At 41.0% G+C, this 25,413-nt stretch overlaps 1 protein-coding gene across 1 annotated transcript in view; it reads left to right on the forward strand.

Moving 5' to 3' along the window:
* Positions 1-25,413, forward strand: part of angpt4 (angiopoietin 4) — a 91,948-nt gene that overhangs the window by 53,724 nt on the left and 12,811 nt on the right. Inside the window, exons 4-5 of the mRNA XM_015958502.3 lie at positions 22,629-22,784; positions 22,857-22,978. Coding sequence (XP_015813988.1) covers positions 22,629-22,784; positions 22,857-22,978 — 278 coding nt within the window. The remainder of the gene's footprint in view (positions 1-22,628; positions 22,785-22,856; positions 22,979-25,413) is intronic.

The following is a 25,413-nucleotide window of genomic DNA, read 5'->3' on the forward strand; positions in this document are numbered from 1 at the left end:
CTTTGCAGTGGTCTAGTGGGAATGAATGTCGTACTCTGAGTAACAAAAGCTTCGGTGAGCTTGTTTGAGGAACTAGCAGTGAGCCTCATCACAGCTGAGCTTCTGACAGCAGGTCTTATTTACTGATGTTTGGACATCTTGCCTCTGACTGGATAACTGCAGCGTTGATGTTTTATCTTCACAAATAACACACGCCTGGAGGAGTTTTGCTGTGTGGTGGAGTAGCTAAAAGCTAACAGTTAGCTTCTACTAGTCGAGATGTTCTCTGCTGTTTCCTGGACGCTAAACCAACAACAGCCTCCCTCGTCGTGAGTCAAGATGGGTGAGTCCATGAATGTTAGGTCACAGTGTGACGTAGATCTGTCAGGATTTTCTAATCCTAGACTTTCACGTCTGTTTTCTATCAGAAGCTGATGCAGGAGATAGGTGTGGGAGACTATTTTCATGCCCAGCCTGCATGAAACACTCAGAGTGACCCGTTAGAATCAGAGACAATTGTTAAAAAGTGTTTTTTAGTTGTTTCACACCTTTTAACAAGATATAGTTGGCCTAAATTGATGTAAACATTTCACTGAGGTTCTTTTCTACAGTGTAAGAAAATTTTCATCTCACATTGGTCTTAATTTTTTCTCCTTAAATTCCTTCATCCCAGTTAAAGACCTTGACCGCCTGCTTCTACCTGAACTCTGATCTCCTCTTTAATCATTTGGTTCGTCTGATTCTGTCACAGCAATAAATCACAGCACAGCTGTAGCTGCAGCAAATTCGATTCTCCACAGTCTCTATCCGTCCTGCAGGAAATCTTTCTTCGTGTGGTTCATCATAAATTATTTGGTCCTGTTTTACATCCAGACTGGATCAACATGTGTCCATGTTTAATGCTAACAGTTAAACGCAGATCAGGTTCCGAAATGGTGCAATGAGGCCGCTGCTAGTCTTAATAAAGAGTTTGATGAGTGAGGTTTATGGCTGTTAGTTAGACTCATATAACTCCTATTAAAGAAACATGCACAGAGGCAGCGCTGCAGGTCGTGGACCGCTCCCAAAAAGTTTTGTATCTCATATAAAATATATGTACAGCTGTCGACAAGATTTGCAGGATTTTGTTTAAAATATCATAAAAAGAGAAGTAAAAATGATTTAACACAAAGGAGAACTTGCTCAAGACGCTTGATCTGGAAGGTCCAAAGGTGTTTTTCTTTCCTGAGCTTGGAAAAAGAAATCTGACGCAGCTGGACGTCGACTTGTGGCAAAACCATCAGTCAGAGATGTGTGGTCGCAGCAGATGAACCCTAGTTTCACATTTTCTTCTGTAATACATAACAAATTATTTCTATTTATGTCGGAAAAAATCACTGAATAAAGACAAGAAAAGTGGACGTTCGGTGACTCATAACGCTGGACAGCTCAGTCTCCTGCACAGATTTGACCCCTCAGTGAAAAATGCCCCCTTTTAGTATCTTGGATCCATGTTTGAAGTCCAGAATCGAACAGCTGGCATCAGATGACAAATAGACAACAAGAGGAAGCCGAGAAAAAAGCCTGTAAGTGAGATTTATCTCTTATTCAAAAGGCCACCAAATTTGTTAATGGAGCAGACAGGCTTTTATCAGCTGGACAGGGATAAAGTACTTCACTGAAACAACTCAGCAGGCGTGTGTGTGTGTGTGTGTGTGTGTGTGTGTGTGTGTGTGTGTGTGGGAGTCACTAGTAGAATGAGAGTGAATAGTGGCTCATTTTGTTTTTAAATCCAGGTTTAAAGAACCATTTGTTACTCTGCAACTGTGAGTTTGGGATTTTAGTTGCCATGGAAGTTGACAGGCGAAGGGTAAAGGGAGGACAGGCTGAGAGGGGCAGAAGAGATGAAGACAAGAGTAGAGGAGGAGGAGGGGGAGGTGAGAAGGAGAAGCTTCAGACATACTTTAGGAAGATAGAATGAGAGGAGAGAGGATGATGTAGAGACAGACTGATAGAAGGCAACAGAGGTGTTAGGGATTATGAAAACATGAGCGGCTTTAGATTAATAACAGGTGAAAGTTGGTGTGAGCTGTGGTCTGGATGATGAAGAGGAAGATAGAGGAAGAGTGAAGTCTAAATGGTTTCCTGTGAGTCGTAGTTGAGTGGAAACATGGCAAAAAGCCTTTTATTTCTCCTAAACTCATATGATGCATAACAAGAGCCTCTCTCTAAAACAGTTAATAAATTCATGTTTATGCTTCCATGTTCCGTACTTTTCTTTCAGTTCCCAAATTAACAGGCTTGTTCTCACCAGAGGCTCCAGCACGGCTTCGACCTAATCCAAAAACATTGCTGAAGAACAACATTGGCACAATTTAATGCAGTGTTTGAGATGATTAAACAAGGAAAAAAATCTCAGTATTTTTCCTTCTTTCACATATTTATTTTATTTGGACTAAATAAAACAAAATAAATGCCAAAGCAGAGAGCCACAGAAGGTTTATGCGTGGCATTTTCCTCTTTCTCCTCAAACCCAGCTCAATGTTTCGTCTTTTGGACCATTTTCCAGGAATCACTCTAAGTCTGTGCAAAATGAAAGCAAAAGTGTTGCTAAATAAACTTCATAACTCATGTTTTGGGACATAAACGTCAGCTGTTGCAACATTGTGGCTCGCTGATGTGTTTTTAATAGTTTCTGACACCAGTTCAGCTGCGTGCTACGAAGGAATTCAGTGCCCAGAGCAAACCTGAGGCTCTTTGTTTAGTTTTGTGCAACATATGAGGCTCTATACTCACATAAGATATTTTCCTGGTAGTATTTAGCTCTTGTTCATGTATTTTGGATTTTACAAACAATGTCAGCTATCAGCTTTATACTCATTTAACCATCACAACTAAACATCCAATCCCAGCACTCCTTTGGAGTTGAATTGAACAAAGCTGTGGTGTCAAACCGAATCTGCCAAACTGTCCTTTGAGGATCAGCCAAAGTCTTCTGTTTTCATTCCCAAAGTCTGGAAGTCGTCCTCACACCAGTAGATGGATAAGTGCACAGAGACCTGCTCTTCGTGGCCCGCCGCCATCGAGGGGCTCAGACATTCCCGTTTTATTGCTCAGACAATGACTGAGCTCTACTCTCATCTTCGGGGACAGCAAGAGCAAAACCCTGATTTTAATAAGACATATTGAATAAAACTCATTGTTAACGACGTTTGGGAGTACATTTAGCAGGAAAAGGGATAGATGGGAGGACAAAAGAAAGCACCTGATCTAAATCAGCTAGTGACGTTTTTTAATTAGTTTATTATCCCGGGACGTCTGCAGAATATTTCTTCTTTCAACATCAAGGTCACTTGTTATAATGCAGTCCTGTCAAAAGTAAGCTTAGACTCTGGCCTCGTGGTTGCTTCCATGAGTGATGACTTCCTGCTGACGGTTTGGAAATCACCCATTTTTTTTAACTTTAACTGCCAAAAGTTTTCAATTTGAAACGTTTCAGGGTTTGCCAGGAACACTTCCACATATCAGAGACCAAACACGATGGGTTTGGAGGTGACACACCAGAACACATCAGCACGTCAGCGTTTCTATCGTCACTCAGCTACCTGTGGTGGCCGTCTTAAATGGAGTTGACTCCAAAGTGTAATCAGATGTAGATGCCCGTCAACTGAAGGTTTTCTGAGAGTTTATCTTATATTGGATTTAGCTTCAGGAGATATTTTGCTAAAACTTCAGGCAAATGAGCACTGTCACTCGTATCAAAGGAAAAAACATTACAACATAAAAGTCACAATAAGGAAACTCGTGGAGGAATCAAACTGTAGAGTTTGTCAAGAAAGAAAGGGGTATAAAGACAGGAAGGAATGATTGTTGAATGAAGAGCAGCTGCAAACATTAAAGAACAGAATACACTGAAACCAAGAAAGAAAGATTCAGTCTAAATCCTGGAAAACTGCTTTACCATCACCACACCAGCTGAAACCTGCAGGTCGCTGATCCAGAACGAGAAACGTCTGGAGTCAGAGTTCACCTCAGCAAAGAACTTAAAGAGGGCAGCGGTTTCTTTTCTACCAGTGGGAATGAGAACACAATCAGACTTTTATTAGTTTTCTCTGAATGAAAGAAAAAGCTGAAGGGATTTAAAAGTTGATCTTTTGTACCAAAACTGCTTCAAACAGAGAGATCCTCTAGTCCTGTTTAAAGCTGAAGCTCTTTCAGTCACTTTTAGTTTCACGCAGATAGTCTGTCAGGGATCATCATGCTGCATCCATCCTGCAACATCTGTTCAGACAGCTGACTTTAAGAACATTAAAATAAATGTACGACTTTTGTTTGATCTCATCAGAAATAGATTAGTCAGCATTGACTTTGAGGAGGTCCTTCACTCATGTTTCTAATACATGTGCAGTGGTCTCAAGTAGAAATGATTGCCTTGTAAGTCGTATTTTGGGAAAAAGCTAAGAAATTTCAGCCAGAAATGAAAGTAGCTTCAGACGAGAGGATTTGGAGTCTTATTTCCTGATATGTGGACATCTCTCCTCTGATTGGCTGACAACCGCACAACTCTACCACTGACTCTGTTTGCTCTACAACGTTGATGTTTTATCTCCACAAATAATACAAGCTTGGAGGAGTTCTGCTGTGTGGTGGAGTTGCTAATGCTAATAGTTAGCTTAAACTAGTCTAGACTTTCTCTGTGGTTTCCTGGACGCTAAACCAACAACAGCCTTCCCCGTCGTGAGCCAAGATGGGTGAGTCCATGAATGTTAAGGGACAGTGTGACGTAGATCTGTCAGAATTTTCTAATCCTAAAGTTTCACCATCTGTTTTCTATCAGAAGCTAATGCAGGAGATAGGTGTAGGAGACTATTTTCATGGTCAGCCTGCATGAAACACTCAGAGTGACCGGTTAGAATAAAAAAATAATAATTAGAATTATTTTTTTTCAGTGAAGGACCTCTTTAATGTCAGATTTACTTTGCTGGGTCCTAAGTACAAAAAAACTCACTTTAATTATTTGTTTATTTGTTTGTTTGTTTATTCATTCATTCATTTATTTATTTATCTGACACCTTCCATCTCATGACTTTCATAAAGACACAGCTCTAACACCTTATAAAAAACTTCTATCCGCAAGCCTTTACAGCACACACACACACACACACACACACACACACACACACACACACACACACACACACACACACACACACACACACACACACACACACACACACAGCAGTGTGTTGATTTAGCCCATCTGGTCTTGATTGCGGTAAGATGATTGAGATATTTGTTGTGGCTCATTTGAGGGGGTGTAGCGGTGACCCAGCAGACTAACACAGACACAGAACCAGATATTGTGGATAGATTTAGTGACATGCACTCATTCACTCGCTCATTTACACACACACTCACACACACACGTGCAGCACAGCAGACAGCCACAAGGTCATAAGACACGTGATATTTAGTTTAGTGACACGGCAGAGAAATGACACATGGAGCTGTGAAGCACGGTTTGTTAAATGGATTCAGGAAGCTCTTCTTTTCCCTTGTTTTCTTTTCTTATCTGTTCCTGTTATGTGTGTATCTATCTGACTGCTGTTTTCTTAGCTGTGACTTCATCTGAATTTACAAGAAATTTAAGTGAATTGTGACAAAACTACAAACTGGAAAAGTTTATTTTGTCAAGTTAACAATTTGTCTTTGTGACAGCACAATTGGCTGTTTTCCAGCACCACTAACAGATTAAAATTGTGTTCTGCTGACGTGTAAACTATGTCTAAAAGCGTTTCTGTAAGGGTTAAGGAAGTTTTAGGAAGTGTCATAAATAATTAGCCTTAGCTCTTAAACAGCAGGAGTTCATCTAAAGTGTGTCGCAATTCCTGACAGAGAAACAAAGTGCTTCCACTGCTTTCTGCTGCTGAAAAATGCAGTCAGAATACCACATTTATGGGAGCGGCCATGTTGTATTTTTGGAGTCACAGTGATGTGGTGCTGAAGGTCCCGCCTTCTCCCCAACACACAAAGCTTCAAATAACTTTAAGAAAAAAGAATGTGTGAACATGCAACAGCCAGGTAAAGGTGATGAGAAGGAACAACACTTGGAACATTTTTCTCAGGAATATTTTCACATTTTTAAAGGTGCATTATGTAAGAAGGAATTAAGAAGAACATCCTGTGGTCAAATGCAGGTACTGCAGCCCATTTACAAAACTAAACAAGACTCTTTCTCACTCTTGTTTCATGACTTTTAAATGAAACAGTTGTGTGTCTCAGACTCTCACATTAGCCAGGTGGTTAGATCCTGCTTTTTCCAGCTTCGCCGGCTATCAAAGATGAAGTCCCTCCTGACTAGACACACTGCACACAGTGATCCATGCATTTGTGATCTCTCACTTGGATTATGCGAATTCCCTTTTTCATGGATCTACATCTTCCTCAGTTGCGCGCCTACAGCTGGTGCAGAATGCAGCAGCCTGCCTTTTGATGGACACCAGACGGAGGGAGCACATTACTCCTGTTCTGACCCAGCTGCACTGGCCCCCGGTGCCCGACCGCATCCAGTTTAAAATTTTACTTCTTGTTTTTAAGTCACTCTTTCTTTATGCGCCTCTGTACATGACTCAGCTGGTTCAGCCCTACATACCTGGCCGAATTCGTCGATCAGCAGACCACCGCCTGTCACAGGTCCCAAGTGTTCGGGTGAGGACACAAGGAGAATGTGCGTTCTCGGTCTATGCGCCGTGTCTCTGGAACCAACTCCCTCTAGCAGTGAGAATGGCCCCCTCTCTCTCAAATTTTAAATCACGCCTGAAGGCTAATTTTTATTCCTTGGCTTTTATTTCAGCCTAGTTAGTATTTTACTATGTCTCTGTTTTATTTTTATTGTTGATTTTATATTAGTTACTGTACTACTTTTATTACTTCCTTCCCGTGTGTTGATTTTTATGCTCTTTTACTGCGCAGCACTTTGGTTGGCCTCGGCCGTGTAGGAATATGCTTTACAAATAAAATGGAATGGAACGAATGTCATGAAGTTTTTTAGTTTAGATTTAAAAACACTGAACAAAATTAACTAATTTTCCATTTGGCTTGCAATTTGTTCCAAGCCGAGGGTGCTAAGTGGACAAAACTCTTGCTAATTTCTGTGCTTGTAAATGGAACAGAAAGCAACAAATTTTCTTGCAGACAAAGGGGACTGTGGTTTGAGGTGCAAGAAAAAACTTCTTTGTCACTCCTGTTTACTGGCTTTGGTTCTTTAAACTGCAGTTTTTTGGTGGCCATCGAAAGACAAATGCCAGCACTCTTGTGTTAGCGTTAGCACAGCAAAGCCTCTGCAACCTCATGTGTTCACAGATCGTAAACTGTTCATCCTCTTTTTTGAAAGTATAAAAACGGACGACTCCCACGACCCCCCCCCCCCCCCTCTCCAGCTGACTGAGAAGGAAATCTGTTTCAATGCAGCCTTCCTTTCAACGTGACAGAGACAGCTTTGGTATTTCACAGTAAGATAATTACATTTAGTACTATAAAGGTGCAGCATGTAAGAATGTAGTGAGAAAATCCCAAAACAGTCTGTTTCAGTCCTTTTGGAAGGAAGGTTATACTGAAACATATTTCATATCCAGCTGGCTGTGGGGATTGTCGGTTTTTCTCCTTTCTAAACAAAGGAAAGAGGGACGTAACGACTGTTTACCATCAGTGAGTGTGGGGGTGCTGTGTGTCTCCTGCGAGCCAAAACTGCAGCACCGACAATTTTAATTTGACAACGGCTGGCAAAAAGCTCCAGAGCAGTGGTTGCAGTAACCACAGTTAACCGCAGGGTACCATTTTTACCTCATTTCTACATAATGCATCTTTGAATTACAAACATAAAATTTTGCTGAGGGGGTGTGGCTTAAAACTCATTCAGGGACCAGCCACCAAGGTTCATTTCATTTCTAGTTATCTTTAACAACCCCCAAAGAAAGCTATATTTCCTACATCATACTGCATTACATGATAAGACAATCTCTTATATGGATTTCTAAAAAATCTTACATGACTCCTGAAAGGGGGAACTCCATATTACAGCTTTACTGCTTTTAGTAACTTTACACGCATTTCTAAAGAAAATAATGTGCCTGTAAAAAGCACCTAACCTTTCACTGATCTTGTGTATCTTGCTGATGTTCACATCTTTTTGCTCTCACCAACCACCTGAATTAGAAGAATATTAAAGAAAGATATGATTTATGTTGTAATCTTAGCTTCTCTGATGTGGCAGCACGTTTATCCTGCTTGTGCACAACATCTTCTGTATGCTAGTTCGGTTTTTGTTGCACGGGGAAAACAACATGTCAGATTCCTGCTCGGAGTCTTCGGCTGGAGGTCACCTTCCTGATTGTCCTACACTGAAGGACCTCTGTTCCTCAGCCCAAGAGCCTTCACACAAAGAGAAGGATGAGACAAGAGTTAACATACATTTCTGTTTGGATTCTGTTTGTTTTGGCCTGAAATTCTGGAGATCCAGAGCCAAATCCAGCGGTTCTGAATATTATTCATTTAGGAAACCCCCATTTGCTCGATGAAAGCTGGGTGTGTGTTCTCAGTGTGTGTTTGAGGGATTATCAAACCCTGTCCATTTTAATGGGAACTGTTTGTGTTTATCCCATTCCTGATGCAGAGTCTTGGCATCCTGTGGGAACAAGACTGAAAATAACAAGACTAACCCGGGTTCTCCCCACTAGATTCCCACTCCTACTTTTGTTAGGATTTTGGTTTTCCCATAAAAAGAATTAAAAAGACTTTTCAAGATTAAGTATTAACTCTGGATTTTTTATTTTACAAAATCATAAAAACAAACATTGGAGCAAGATCTTCTTATTCAATCCAAACCATAAATAGATCTTCTTGAAGAGGCACCCCTTATTAACCCTCTAAGGCTCAAAATAAGTTTTGATAAAAGGATGAACAACTAAGTCCTTCAGGGGTTCTTCTGAGTTAAAAAAAATACTCATAAAATACGTATGTGGAGTAACCAGGTAGGTAGATTTTAACTGTTGTAAATCTGCAACGCCTGCCTCCAGAGGGTTAAACACATTTATGATCCACAAAAACTGACTTACAGACATTTTGGTAACAAGAATTCTTGACCCATGTTACCAAAAAGCCTCCATGACTAAGAGTTTACACAACATTAGAGAGAAAGTTTTTATACAAATGCACAAGCAGAGCTTCAGACCTCATCATTACACACACATTTAGACAGACACACACTCTTGTGGCTGACATGGATTCCCTCTAGGGGATTTGTGAAGGCATGACAGGTTTCTGGAGATTGCCAACATAAACACATTACAGTCTGTAAAAAACAACAAAAAAAGGGACATTTTTGCTGATGAAGATTTTCTGTTGTGTTACTGAAACAAGCATCTAAAGCCCCTCTCACACTAGCATCGGCTCTCTGGATAGCATAGAGAGTTTCTACATTAGCATAGCCTGCCCTTTTCAGGGTGCAACCAGACAGTTTTTCAGCCTTCTTCCTGAGGTGGTCTGATCCGGCTGACCAGGGCCAACACACCCCTCTGCTGACTGATAAGCCAGCTCAAATCCACACCTTCCATTAGAGGAAGCCTCCGATAGGTGGGTAGAATCAGCCAACGTGGGCTCACAGCATCATGCTGACCATGGAGCTGAGAACTTCTCTGACTGCATTCCTTGTATTCCTAAGCAAGGATGTGTGGAAGGAACTGGGCCAGGCTGGGGCTGGCTGGGGCTGACTGGGGCTGTCCGGGCGGTGTGGAGCCAATGCTAGTGTGAAAGGGGCATAAATCAGACAGATGACCACTAAAACAAACAAAAACACATCAGATTCTCCGGGTATTGTAGGATGTTTAGATGATTACTGTGCTTCACATGCATTATGCTATTGTTGTGTTTGTTGTTTATGTTCTCTTTAAGCACATCTTAAACTCACTAACCTGAAACGTGCGCTCCAGAGCCGTGCATGGCTGCTCAGACACAATTCTACTTGTCTCGGTTGTCTGTGGGGACGTCCCGTCCTCACGGAGACGTTTGTGTTTGCTATTGTGACATTTTGCCCAGCCTGGGTGACTCATGGTTAAAAGAGTTTTTGGGCTGCTCATCATCTTCGATGTTCTGGTCAATCATTTGGAAAAAGACATTTTGGTCCTGATGACTCATTAACACACAATTAAACAAAACAAAATACAAGAAAAAATTAGATTAGCTGCACAAAAAGTTAATGACTGTTGCTGTTAAAGCTCCACAAGAATATGAATTAAAACATTCAAAGGTTAAAGAACATTATTCATAATTATTTTATCTCTTTGGGTGTTTTTTTTCCAATCTGGAAGTTTTACTTTTGTTTTTGTGTTTTAAGTAATTTAACTGTTTTGATACGTATTTATTTATTTATTTATTTATTTATTTATTTATTTTGTGGTTGAATCTGGAAAATGTCCAGGTACCTTGATATGCTATTAATGCTTGTCTCACAACTGTTTTTATTTTTCACACACTTTTGTGGTTATCATGTGGTTGATCACCTATGTGTCAGGACGTCTGCGGTTTCCCGCTTTGCCCTCCTACTTATTAAAAGCAAAACTACATCTGTCGTAAACAAACCTGCTGCAATAGTCAGCGCTAACAGTGAGCTATGACCAACATGACCCAAGTGGTACTACTAAAGCCACAAAGTTAAAAGATCCACACTGTTGGACAAAATATATTACTTACAAGTCCAGTAGCAACAAAGTCAGGTCACCATCAGTCCATGATTTTGTAGCCTCCTTTAGCGCCCTCAAACTAGTGTAGGCCACGCAGATGTTCACTCTGGTTTTAGCTCTTTGCTTCACCTCCAAAGACTCTTATTTGTACTTCAAGGCTCCACCATGATGCCAACACAAAAATCTAATTTCTTCTTCTTGTGCTTTTTATTTATTGTTGACAAACTGAAAACGCTAACTGCTAGCCTTTAAATGAGCTACCAACTAAAGCTGTAAAGCAGGTAGAGACCTCCCACTAGTGTTCCTACACACCTTGCACAAACAGTAAGGTGCAGTTTCTGGTCAGCAGAGGGCGACAAATTCCTGTCCAGTGTGAAGTAGCTCAAGTTTATGACTCAAAAACCACTGAAACCAGTTTGAAAGCAGTAGCTTAAAGTGTTAAAAAGCGTTACTGTTCCTCTAAAAGTTAATTATATAAGACAGAATTAATAAATCAAATATTTGGTTCATTTTACCTGAAATAACAAAGATGTGATATAAAATATCACATGTAACCTTTAAGTTACATAATCCAGATATTCCAGAGAAAATTTTGATGCAGTGTTTTATTTTTTGAACATGTGCAAATCATCACTGCGGTGAACTTTTATGAATCACCTGACAGCAGCTGGAGCCAATGGGACTGCAGAAATGAAAACATCAACTCAATGAATTCAGTTAGCAAAGGAACGTTGAAGTTCACGGGTGAGAAAACATGGCAGCACTTCCACATAAGTATCTGAGAGTGGAGTTTGTTCAATCTAAAAATGTGCGGTTTAGAGCGCATGTGGGAGATAGAACATATGGAAGTGTACGTGTCGATTCTATATGGAAAGTTCAAGTGTAAAACGCTGAGATTTCTGCCAAGGTCAACAGGACAGTGTTGATAAAAGGGGAAAGGGAGCGATACCTGCACATCTACTCCTCACCACAAAGATTATTTGCTGACTTACAATGTTTCCGTCCCAGCTGAATCTTTTTCAGCTCATGAATGTTGAATCAAGGCAGTAAAGCTAATATTTTTACATCACTCATCTCAGTAGGACAGCCTTCCCTCAGCCAAATGTGGTTCAAGATTTAGAACATTTTTTAATAATTACATTCATTTCTTAAAACTCAAACCTGTCATAGTGCTATCTTTTAACTAGTTCAATACAATTTAATTCAATCAAACCCATATTAAGTCTAGAAATAAATCTAATGCCGTTTCATTTCCAAGAATTTCAGATTTAATGTTTGAGTTTGAATTTAACACAGATTTGCATGATGACATTTTCTTCTTGATTCAAAAATTGTCTGCTTTCAAAGAGTTTTGAGGAATGTGATTTTTGGGAATGTGTACAAAATATTGTTAAATAAACACTGAGTAGTTTCCGCTCCTCCGCCCTACTGGTTGAAATTGGTTTAATTTGGCTACTACAAAGTAGAAGGTGCAATAGAAATAAATGATGATGATGATGATGATGATGATGATGATGATGATGATGATGATTAAACAACCAGCATCTGTTGTGGTTTGGAGGCTGGTATGCTGGTTTAGCATGTGATGCTAGTCCAGCATGGGAAGCTGTTAACTGGATTCTGGACATGCATGCTAGACTAGCATCCAATCCTGGAACAGCATGCTGGAACAGAATTCAATTAACAGAACCCCACGGTGGACTAGCAACACACGCTAAACCAGCATATTAACATCGAAAACATAACAGATGCTGGTTGGTTCAGCAGAGCGATGGCAACAATGCCAGGCCACCATCAGTCCATGATTATGGAGCCTCCTTTAGCTCCTTCAAACTAGTGTAGGCCACGCTGATTTTGACTCTGGTTTTAGCTCTTTGCTTCACCTTCAAATACATTACTCTCTTAATTTTACTTCTGGGATCCACCATGATGCCAACAGACAAAGCAAACCTCTTCTTCTTCTTGTGTTTTTAGTGATGGTCAGCAAACTGAAAAAGTTAACTGATAGCCTCTTATTAGCTATTGGCACAGAAAATAGCTAACAGCCATTTGGCAGGTAAAGAGCGCCCCCTAGGACAACTAACCACTCCTCAGTTTCTGGTCAGCAGAAGGCAGCAGAGTGATGTCCCATGTAAAGTTGGTAAAATTTATACCAACACCATCTCTGAACCCCAATTAGGATTTGGTTAAAATGTGAAAAAAATAATACAGCTTAGTGTCACTAGATGCTTCCGTGTGTCTAAAAACTGTCAGTAAAAGTGCAATTTTCTCAAAAAAATTAAAAGTAATCAGTTTTATCTATATCTGTAAAATATCTTCTTATAACTAGAGTTTTATCAACATCCAAATTTATGCAGAAAACCAAAATATTTTGGAGAAATTTCAATTTTCACATTTCAAAACTCATAATTTTTATATATTACTGTGAGTCTTTAGTAAATTCTCCTGTTTTGCCCTGCGGTTAATTCCAAATCCTGATTTTTTTTCTCTCCTTATCGTCACCCTGGCTCCATGAGGATGTTCATACGACTCTTTAAGGAAATGAAATCCATCCAGAGAACCTTTGGAGGTTCATGTCTGTGTCAGAGAGGCAGAAGTTCAGCAGGTGTCAAAACCCAGACGCACACAGAGAAAAAGAGCTTCACTCATCAGCTCATCAACTTCACAGACCTTCATAAATATACGGAAGGCTTTATCCAAATACACACATTAGCCGGAGTTATCTAAACTAAAGACGGAACATTTTAGTATCCAGGTTGTGATCCTCTGCACGAACGGCGCTCCAGATGAGTTCATACATGAGGCAGAGAGGTTAAAGGTCAGGCACCATGCAGGCAGACATTTCTCCTCAGGTCATAAAGCACAGAAGTCTCAGAAATAAACCCGAGGTTGTCAGATTGTTCTACACTCGTTTTTAAACAAAACATCTGGACGCTCCTATACTAAATGAGCTGCATTAATCGAAATGCTTCTCATGCATTTTTGCCATCTGTGTTCTATTCAACAATGAAATTCACTGACTTTTCTAAAGTCAAACTACTGTCAGTAACACTCGAGGTATAAATGCTTTTATGACAGGACAGCAAAAGATGAGTGGTGGTGTCAATGAGGCAGCAAGAAATAGAAAATCATGTCAAAGTAAAAAGTTGTAAAAGAATGTTTTAGTAAAGTGCTCCACCACACAGCAGAACTCCTCCAGGCTTGTGTTATTAGTGAAGAATAAGCATCAATGCAGAACAAAGAGAGTCAGTAGTAGAGTCATTTTGCTGCTATCCGGTCAGGGGCAAGATGTCCAAATATCAGGAAATAAGACTCCAAATCCGCCGTCTGAAGCTCAGCTGGATGTGGGTCACTGCTAGTACCTAGACCGGGGGTTGGCAACCCGCGGCTCTGGAGCCGCATGCGGCTCTTCCATCCATCTGATGCGGCTCTCTGTGCTTGTAAAATAATGAATGGATATTTAATTTAAGTAATTTATATTTTACTGCATTAATTTTACATCTGTATGTCAATTCTAAACGTAAAGATTGTCTGCGTAAACCTGAACAGTTCCAACCCGGTCTTACTGTGAGACCGGGTTAACGGGTCACGCTTGTGCGTAATCATAGGCGCTTTCTGAGCTGAAGAGGATGTGAGATTCTGGGACTCTCCTCAGACAGGCTCCTGGATGTGTCGCCACACTGGAGACAGGAACAAGCACTATTCAGCCAAAGTTTCATAATCAGGGAACATTTTCTAAGTGACAAGTCTCGCTTCAGTCGGAGGAATCTTCCTGCATGCGCTCTGGTTCTGCGACGCGCTCCAAGCCCCTCTCCACATCTTCAGCTCGCTGTGCACCTTATGTAGTACACGCTGACATTGAGCTGCGCTGAGCTCAGTGTCCAGCTCAGATGTTCAGATGGGAATCTTTTCTTGAGTGATTTAGCTACATCTGCGATGTACGTAGAATAAAATGTCAGTTCGTCTGAATGCGTCGGGGTAATTCTTTCTACTCTTTCTCCGTGAAAATAAACGGCCAAATACGGGAACTGTCCAGTCAACACAAGCCCTGCTTTTAACTGTTCTGTTTTCTTGTGAAATTGTTGCAAAGAGATATAATTTAACTTGATTAACACCAGAGCCAGGCACACTGCGCCGTTATCTCCGTCACTGTAAATGAGGGAAAAACAAAATTATCGGATCCTTTTCTGACCTTCCCCACCTACAAAGTTTAATTACAACAATCAAACGTGACAGAGCCTGGATTTGTATTCTGAACAGTCTAAACATGTTTTAAAAAGAAACGTATGACAAAAGTGGCACCTGCTCAGTAAAACCACCAACAGGGTGAAAAATATCAAAATATTGTAGGCAGAGACGGGCTACAACTTCTGGATCCATTTTATATAAATCGTTTTATTGATTATTTTCTTATGAAAGATAACTTTGACGTACACGAGTGACCGGTACTGGCTGCTGTCACCTGTTGTGATTGGTTAAAGCAGCTCTCTGCTGTCTGAGGATAGGCCCCGCCCACAACGTTGCGGCTGCTGTGGCTCCCAGTGTTTTCTTTACTGTGGGAAACGGGTAATAATGGCTCTTTGATGGGAACAGGTTGCCGACCCCTGACCTAGACAGTATGCACTGGTATGTTTTTTCCCAAAAAATACTTAGAAGGCTTTCATTCCTACAACAGACCACTGCATTGCTTAAAAGAGTGTTCCACACCTTTGAAACATAGAGGTCTCCAGTGAGTTCTTGGTCTTCTCCAAGTGAGATGATCCTAGAAAACCTCCAGATGTTGGAGATCAGGAGGTGTAGTAAACAGAAGCCCAAACCACCTCAGGTTTTACTCAGAGCTCCTCTCAGAAGATGGCCCACCTAAGGAAGAAGTTCATTTGGTCGTGATCCAAATCTCGTTTCCAGAGGTGAGGGTTGGAATGTAATCGGACAATTTTGCCTTTTAGCTCAGCAGCAGTTATTTGTAGGATTTAGTTGTTGGGAATAATTCAGACTCATGAAGCCTATTGAAGAGAAAATGTAATGTTTTCCTAATATGGTCGTGTTGTGTATTTATTAAAACTTACAGGAAGTTTCTTACCTGAAGGGAATAAAATAACTGCAATAGCTCATATTAAACAGCTTATTTTACGCTTCTCTGCAGTCTGACATTACACCACTTCTACCCTTAACACACTACATAAACATGGGCTGTTTTTGGCTGTTTGTAGAAAAAAAGCATTCTTATGAGTTCAGCTGCTCCGTCTCAGTGAACCTTGAAGTCCACAGCTCAGATTCTGACACACTCAGCGACACCCACTGCACTTGTTACCCCAGATCGCTATCGGTGCTACTTGCCTGTGCGTCAGCCTTGTTATCAGGGGGGAGGAGGTGGTGGTGGTTTGGTGCGCCTACCCCTCCTCTCTCCCTACGGCTCATCTGATGTCACCCAGAGGGCCAGATCACAGTAAAAAAGACATGTGGTTTGAGTTAGCGTCTCTGAAATAAAAGCCTTTATACATGAGTTTGTGAGTGTATCACCGAAGCTCGATGGTCTGACTCAGTCCTGCAGTTTAGAAGTGGAAGCTGGCCCGTGTGGTGCTAATTGGCTCTTTGTGTGTGCTGGTACCGGCTTGTGTGTGTCTGAGTGGAGATGTCATAAAAAGGCCAAAACATGAACCTTAAATAGAAACACCACCAACAACATCTCAGTGTTTTCTAATTAAATTTACTCACAAAGTCCCTTTTGGATCTCTGATTGCTAAAAAAAAAAAAAAAAAAAAAAAAAATCAGAGATGCTGGTTAAATGTAAATCCGACTTAAAGCAGACTAATTATGAAATCACTTAAGTAGATTTAAAAGTGTTGAACACATGTTTAATCAATACATTTGCAGTGGTCTCATGTAGGAATGAATGCCTTGTAAATTGTACTCTGGGGGAGCACAGAAGCGCCTGGATCAGCACATGATGAGTCTACTGGAGGAGAGTGTCAGAACACGGCAGGATTTGAGTCCTATTTCCTGATATGTGGACATCTCTCCTCTGATTGGCTAACTGTACCACCGACTCTGTTTGCTCTGCAATGCTGATGTTTTATCTCCACAAATAACACAAGCCTGAAGGAGTTCTGCTGTGTGGTGCAGTTGCTAATGCTAACAGTTAGCTTATACAATTCGAGATATTCTCTGCTGTTTCCTGGATGCCGAACCAACAACAGCCTTCCCCGTCGTGAGTCAAGACGGGTGAGTCCATGAATGTTAGTTGATGGTGACGTAGATCTGTCAGGATTTTCTAATCCTAGAGTTTCACCATCTGTTTTCTGTCAGAAGCTAATGCAGGAGATAGGTGTAGGAGACTATTTTCATGTTCAGCCTCAGTGAACCACTCAGAGGGACTCATTAGAATCAGAAACATTCATTAAAAATGTTTTCTCAGTGTTCTACACCTTCAAATGGTAACTAGGGAGTTAACATGCAGACGAGCATGATGAAATCGGTAAAGCAAAATAAGTAAAAACCATCATTTCTGTGTGGATTTCAGTTTTTAAACTTGCAAACATTTACTGTAAATAATCACCAGCTAGTAAAAAAAACTTTTGTCATGTTTGTGGAGGTACGGTATGGCAAGCAAAAAGAAAAATTGTGTTTTTTATAGTTCTAGAATCAAAAATTAAAACCTTGTTACAGATTTTTTCAACTAACTTTAAACACTTTAAAACTAGATTTTTAATATTTATAAAAGATTCCTTTAAAAATCTTTACTTTCAGAAGAAATATTTATTATTCTTGAAGCATAAACTTTATTTGTTCCATTTTAGAAATCTGTTGTTATGAATTACAATCTTTGTTTTATTCTTTTACAACGGCAGATGGAAAAATATGTAATGATTGATAAAAGCTGCAAAAAAGTTCATTTCATGAAAATATATAAAACTGAAAGTAAAAAACAGAAGTTTAAATAAACCACTAAATACATAATGTCTGATGAGGATTTCATGTTGTTTGTTTTTAAGTAAAAAGATTTTAAGAGAAACACAAACAGTTAATAACAATAATACAATATTGACCCTCATGGGGAAACTCTTCTCTACGTTTGACCCCTCTCCGGGGACAAGTGGGCAGAAGTACAGCTTTCAGGACCTCGCCCAAGGGTGCTTGGTCACATGACCTCCCAGAGTTTGAACCGCCACAGCCGTCCCACACGTGTCTGAAAATAATTTGGCTGAAAAGTGAATTTTTAAATTAAAAAACAGGAACAACTTTAACAAATAACTTTAGAGATTATTAGAATCACATTTCCTTTTAGTAATTTTCTAGCTTAAGCTAGCTAAATGCTAATATTGCAGCGATCTGTGTTTATCATTAACAGGCAGATGGTTACATGAAAGGATTATGGGTAACTTCCTTCCTTCTACACACGAGTAGACGCTAAACCGCAGAATCTACCCTAATTTAAGCTCACGTGTTTGTTCCCACTCTGTGCACCAAAACATATGTGATAAAATGTGATAATCACTGAAAAATAAACAGACATGTCTGAACTGTAAAGACAACAGCCACCTCCAATATGAACTTCATCTTGGTAAAACAAAGTCCCTGTGCAGTTTTAGCGATGGGATCCCTGACACCAGAAAATGAGGCCTGGGCGTCATGACCTGAACTTTGCCTCGTTGGTTAACTGGCTCTCCCAGTGGGACCCGTCTATTTGTTGGTGCAGCAGTATATTTATCAACTCCCCGTGCTTCTCAGTGGCACTGATATCCTGAGGATGTGGAGTCCGAGGCATGAATAGATGGCCGTATGGACAGATTGTTTATTTGTCAGCAGCTGAAGGTCACGGCGTGGCAGGATACGCTGGCATGACTCGATGTTCCCAGAGATGGAACGACCTGCTTCTTTATAGACGAGACCCCTTGACACGTTTCATTAGACGTGTTTGATTTGGTGGACTTTATGTTCTGAGTGGGTGGTTTCAGTCATCAGGAACTCGCTGCCAAGGCCGGATTATGATATGGGCAAACTGGGCTCAGGCCAAGGGGCCCACAGCCACAAGGGGGCCCACGCAAGCAGCAGTCTTTTTTTGTGCAGCAGTCTTAACGTTGGGGAAAAATGTTGACAAGTAATTAAAATTGCACCCACGTTTTCTAAGTTAACACACATTTCTTTTAACAACGGTAGTTTTTGCATCTTTACTGCCTGCTTCAGCTCTCTCCCCCTCCCCCTGCCCAGCGGCCGCAAACTCACTGATGCGTCTGCAGCTTCTCAGAGTTCCTGCTGATCTAAACATTGAAAGAATCACTTCATTTTCTGTTCCTCACTTCTGATTACCTTCAGTGGTGTGTGTTTGTTGCAACCACCAGGTACACCAGGTACAAAACGAACTTGTTTTTATTTGACTGAATGTTTCTGTTTATTATCTTCCTGCATCTCCTCTCAGTCCTAAAGAAAAACTGCTACATGGCTTCATATATATTCATCTTATGAGTTACCTTTGAACTGCAGTTAAAAATATCTACCGACCGCAAATATAGCGGAGTGCGCATCGCTCGCCCGCCACACCGATGAGGTGAATTCACCGGAGGATGAAACAGGTTATGCGCTCCGCTCCGCAGCAGTAAAACACATCAGGCACAAATAAAAGACAGAAAACATAAAAGGACATGAGCCGACATAAACGATCGCGTGTTAAATTTGTTTTTGAGGTGGCGACACTTTGAGAAGGTTACTGTGGCCGTGCTCAGGACGCATCAACAATCAGAGCTCTACGCCTCTCAGCTCTAAATAATCCCCGGAGCACTTCTTATATGTACCTCTCACCGTTCATAAGGGTATCGCACCATCAGCTACATCAGCCCAGACAAGAGCAGAGAAAATAGAGAAAGAATAGAGGATAATTCTGTCTGGAGGTGGATGGAGATTACATTTTACAGCAGCCTGATCATCATTTAAATACATAAACCATCACCTGTCTTCTAGTCCACGCTATCAGCATTATTTTAATTGGTGTGTGTGTGTGTGTGTGTGTGTGTGTGTGTGTGTGTGTGTGTGTGTGTGTGTGTGTGTGTGTGTGTGTGTGTGTGTGTGTGTGTGTGTGTGTGTGTGTGTGAGAGAGAGAGAGTGTGTGTTTGTGTGTGTGTGTGTTTTCCACTTCAAACACTGGTCTAACCAACCAGACCAGCGTGTCCAGTAACATATTCATGTTACAATTAAACAGTTTCACTTCATGTAGGCTAGGAACATTTCACCTGCCGTGGCCCGACCGCTTCTGCTCCACATAAACTTTGTGCGTAATCAAATGTCTCTACAGGTGCTTTCTGAGCTGAAGAGGCTATTCTGTCTCAGACAGACTGGATGCGTCATGCGTCTCCATATTAGAGACGGGAACAAGCGCTATTCAGCCTAAGTTTCATAATCAGAGAACTTTTTTCCAAGTGACACATCCCTCAGAAAGACCGGGTTTCCAGACCGCTTCAGTGGGAGGAAATTTTACCGCATGCGCAGTGGTTCTGTGCTGCGCTGCAAACCCCTCTACAAATCTTCAGCCCACTGTCCACCGTGTGCGCTGCGAGCTGCGCTGAGCACAGTGTCCAGTATAAAGCTCTGATGTTCTGATAGGAATCTTTTCTTGATTGATTTCGTTACCTCCACGATGTGCGTAACGATTTAAATGTCAGCTCATCTGTGTGCGCATCAGTGTGCGTCGGGGTAATTCTTTCATAACAACCAGCATCCTTAAGTTTATCCATCAAAATAAACAGTCAAATGGAAATATCTCTAACCCTGCCATTTAACTGTTTTGCCTTCTTGTGAAGATTGTTGCAAAGAGAAACAATTAAACTTGATTAACCCAAGAACCATGCGCACTGCGCTGTACTCCGTGACTGTAAATGAGGGGAAAAACGACTTAATTGTATCCTTTTCTTACGTTTTCAACATGGTTTAATGTAAAGTTTCATTCAGTACAAACTTTAGTCGCACCAATCTAACGAGACAGAGCCTGGATTTGTATTCTGAACAGTTTAAACATGTTTAAAATGGAGACATGCGCGACACGTCTAAAGTTTGCACCTGCTCCGTTATTATGGAAATTAAACTAACAAGATGAATAACATAATTATTTTAGGCACAGACAACATCCCCCACACTTTTGAAAAGCTTGCAACACACCTGCTACCTGTTACAGATTGAGAAGGAGAACGATTTTCAAAAATGGCAAGAATAAAAAATGAACTGAGAACAACACAAACTCAACAGTGCCTCAGTGCACTGTCACTGATGGTTGTTGAATCTCAGCTTGTCAGGAATGTGGACTTTGATGACATTGTAAATGAATTTACTAACAGAAAGGCCAGAAAGCAGTTTTTCTGAAGGCAAGAGAGGAGGCCAACAAGAGGAAAACAAAAAGAAGAGGAAGAAGACAGGTAACAAGATGAGGAAGGAGACAGGAGACAAGATGAGGAAGGAGAAAGGAGACAAGATGAGAAAGGAAACAGGAGACAAGAGGAGGAAGGAGACAAGATGAGAAAGGAAACAGGAGACAAGAGGAGGAAGGAGACAGGAGACAAGAGGAGAAAGGAAACAGGAGACAAGAGGAGAAAGGAAACAGGAGACAAGAAGAGGAAGGAGACAGGAGACAAACAAAAAACATGCAGATATTTCATCTTTGCAAACTTTTCAATAACTGTATAATCGTTTAAATAATCTGCATTACTTTCTGTTGCAGTGTGACAGTGGGATCTCTTTTTCAGCAGACTCATGCCCCCACTGTCCCACAGATTGACAACATTTTTGTTAGTACAGATAGAAGAGAAGACAGGAGCGCTGTGAGGAAGAGAGAGAGAGAGAAAAAGGAGAAAAGAGAGAGGACAGAGGAAGAAAGACATAAGTGAGGCACAACAGGAAAATCATCAGGTATGAGTGTTTGTGATTAGGTTATAAAACTATTTTGACCTGGAGGTAAATGCTTTTGTATCAACATAAGTAAGCGAGTTTTACTATTGACAATGTTATGAAATGTCTAAAAAGTACTTCTGGGTGACAGTAATGTTGGGAGAGGCCGGGTGGGGTGGGGGTGGGGGGCCCTAAGCACATTGTGCCCAGGGGCCCCTGCAATGATAATCCAGCCCTGCTCGCTGCTGAACTTCAGGAAAGTCAACTTTTTGATTGAAAGAGCAAATTTGGGTGTTTAAACTCAAATCAAGATGAAATTCTTCGACAGGATTTTTGTGTCATAGAGGATATTTTGTTTACTGAAAACTTTTTAAAATGACACCATCAAATTCACGTTTTAATTGCTCCAGTATTTTGTTTTATGGTCTTGTTTTATGTTCTCTTGATATCAGATGTCGGCTTGGTAACTCACCAAGTCGGGATGGGGTTTGTTGTAAACACTGCTGTCACGCTGGTATTCTTATTGATGGCCGCATCATAAAACATTCACATGGTGTGATTTTACTGCTGTCCAGCATGCAAATCAACATTTGTGAGAGAAACGAATCCAAAAAACGAAAACATCACTCAAAATCTTTGGAAGGCCTGCAACAAGATTCTTGTGCAGAGCCAAAATCTAACCGTTTAACTTTTTCTGCTTTCCAAAAATACAAAACAAGCAATCAGCATCATGAAAAGTGTCGTAAAAATGAGCGAAGGACCCCGATGTAGGCTCACAGGCAGGCAGGTGATGAATTCTGGAAAATCTGAAGCCAAAACTCTGCTACAATAGCAATCTGACAGGAAAACCAAGTACGGTGAAGAAAAGGACAAGTGAAAACAGGACCAGTTGTGCAGAAAAAAGAACAGAGAGATGTAACAAGAAACATAACCAACAACCCAACTGAAACACAAAGCCATGATAAACTAAACAAACTCAGAAACCATCGACCACAGCAGCCTAGAATGGGTCAGGAAGTCGTTTCACCAGAACAAAACACACTATTTCTCCTCTTCTGTCTGCAGTTGGAGAACTTCATACAGAAGAGTTTAAGAAGGGATGTCACCAGCATTCAGACGCACGCCGTTCACAACCAAACTGCCACCATGCTGCAGATCGGAACGAACCTCCTCTCGCAGACGGCAGAGCAGACGCGTAAACTCAACGTGGTGGAAGCCAAGGTAACAAGTCTCTGATCTGGTCTTCTATCAGTGCAGCCTCCTGGGTAACCTCAAATGTTGTCTCCCTGCCAGGTCCTGAACCAAACCTCTAGGATAGAGATCCAGCTTCTGGAGAATTCTCTGTCCACCAACAAACTGGAAAAGGAGCTCCTAGTGCAAACCAGTGAGATCAGTCAGCTGAGAGACAAGAACAGGTTTGTGTCCTCTGCTGCAGTCTCTGATCATAAAAGCTGTAAATCACCTTTAAAAAAGTCACTTTTAGTTTGAAAAGATGCTGATGACAGAAGCAACGCTTGTTGCTGCTGTAGAGGTTGAGCTGGAGAGTGACATATTGGTGTTAAAGTTGTGATGATTTGAATCTAGTGGGTCCAATCCAATTGAGTCTTTTGCAGCAACGCAAAACAGTAACTCTGAAGACGGAGAACAAATACAAGGCTGGCTCAGAAGACTTTTGACGTTTTAATTCTGTAAAACAAAAGAAAATTCAAATCATTCTTGATTTTCTCATTCTTCAGTAATTATTAAACACAAAAGTATGATTCATGGTGATTACTTGTAGCCACCGAGTCTCTTTCATGTTATCAATATCTTCAGTTATCTGTCTAAAGGGCTCAAAACCACATCAAAAGTGTCTCCAAGTTAAAATGATGCTGATACACACACACTCACACACACACACACACACACACACAGAGAGACTCACAAAATATCAGCTCAACAGTCACAGCATTGTCTGACTTATCAGTGGGATTATTTGAAACATCTGTCAGCTCAGACTGTAAGAAACATGACCAGCTGTTGCTGTGAGACGCGTCGATGTTTGGAATCACAATATTTTTACAACTTTTCATTTTGAGGTGAATTTGGACGCCGCAGCGGGTTTAGAAACCTGCAGAGTGATGATGGAGTGTGTTGTGTTTACAGGAAACTATTTAATACAATCTGGGACTGTGTGTGTGTGTGTGTGTGTGTGTGTGTGTGTGTGTGTGTGTGTGTGTGTGTGTGTGTGTGTGTGTGTGTGTGTGTGTGTGTGTGTGTGTGTGTGTGTGTGTGTGTGTGTATGTGCGAGCATGTGTGTGTGTGGTAAATATCAACTTTTATTCTTTTGCACCTTGATCCACAGAAATTCTAGATTCCTATTGGTCAGCTACAGCTAGTTTACTTCTGAACAGCTGCTCGGTTTACATGAATGCTGCTTCTTTTGATCAGCATCATCTTTCCTTGCTTGGTTCTCTGAAAACACAGAAAAAAAGGGTTGTTCTTCCCTTGCTTTGCTAATGTTAATGCTAATGTTAATTACTATAGCCATCCTCGGACCAGCAAGACAAAATACACAGAACCAACGCACAGAACGTGTTTATAGAGGAACATCATCTTAGTTTTTTGGTGTGCATTTGTTGAAATTTCTCACTTTTCTACCACAGGTAATACATTTGTTTAACTCCTTGACTACTAGTCTGCTGTGTTTGTGTTTGATGCTATTCTAAGCGGCATCAGGTTTAACTTAAAAATCCATTCTTGACATCAACAATGTTGAAAACCAATCCAAATCATTTTAAAATCTTACCTTTGTGTTGATGGAAAAACTCAAATCAGCGAGTCCCCTGATTGGTAGGGAATAGAAACTTGAACATTTGACTAATGAAGGATAAATGTGCTGCCACACTTTGTGAGAAAGGGCAGTGATGCTTGTTTGAATGTTAATTGAAGGACATGTTTTTCTACTCAGACAATAATCTGCCGTTGTGTAAACATGTTTGTCCACAAACCAAATGATGATGGAATGCCGTGAGCTTTGTGTGGTCTCAGTTAGGGTTCAAGATTCTACAAGCTCAGTCAGAAGAACTAAAATCTCTGCAGGACATTCAGCATAAAAGTGCACACACACACACACACACACACACACACACACACACACACACACACACATGTATGCATGCATATATAAATTCTTGCATAAGTTCACAAGCTTGTGACTTGAAACTCAAACACATCTTTACATGCGCGCACACACACACACACACACACACACACACACACACACACACACACACGCGCGCGCGCACACACACACACACACAGCTCCCAGACCGCAGCGCCCCAACAATCAGTGGCTCCCCATCCGTCTACATCAGAGAGAAAATTGTTCTCGTGTTCATGAGCAGGTCAGCACGTTGAAGCAGTCACAGCCAGGAGCTGATGAACGGATTCAGCTCTGTTAATGTGGCCAACGTCTCACTAAAAGGCATGAATGAGCCACATTTCACCCACACTTCAGCAGAAACTGGACTTCTGTTTGGTTTAAATTAAAATGGTTGAACGTTTCATTTTACTTTCTTAGACTTGACTTATGAGCTGCATGTGTAGATTTTACTGAGTTAAGTGGAAATGTCGGGACTTCCTAATGCATCTGAAGTGGTTTTATGGGATTCATGCTTGCAAAAAGATGGTAACATTTCTTATTTTGAAGGTGAAAATGTTGTGCCTCCTTACCTTTTTGCCTCCACTTACTTATTTTCTAAACTGCTTTTTTCTGAGTAGAGTCTCAGGGAATCACTGGGTGAGAGGCGAGACCTCTGGACAGGTCCTTCAGCGTTGCCATGGAGAGCACTAACGTTACTGTGACCCG

The sequence above is a fragment of the Nothobranchius furzeri genome, chromosome 3, assembly GCF_043380555.1.
Source record: "Nothobranchius furzeri strain GRZ-AD chromosome 3, NfurGRZ-RIMD1, whole genome shotgun sequence".
NCBI lineage: Eukaryota > Metazoa > Chordata > Actinopteri > Cyprinodontiformes > Nothobranchiidae > Nothobranchius > Nothobranchius furzeri.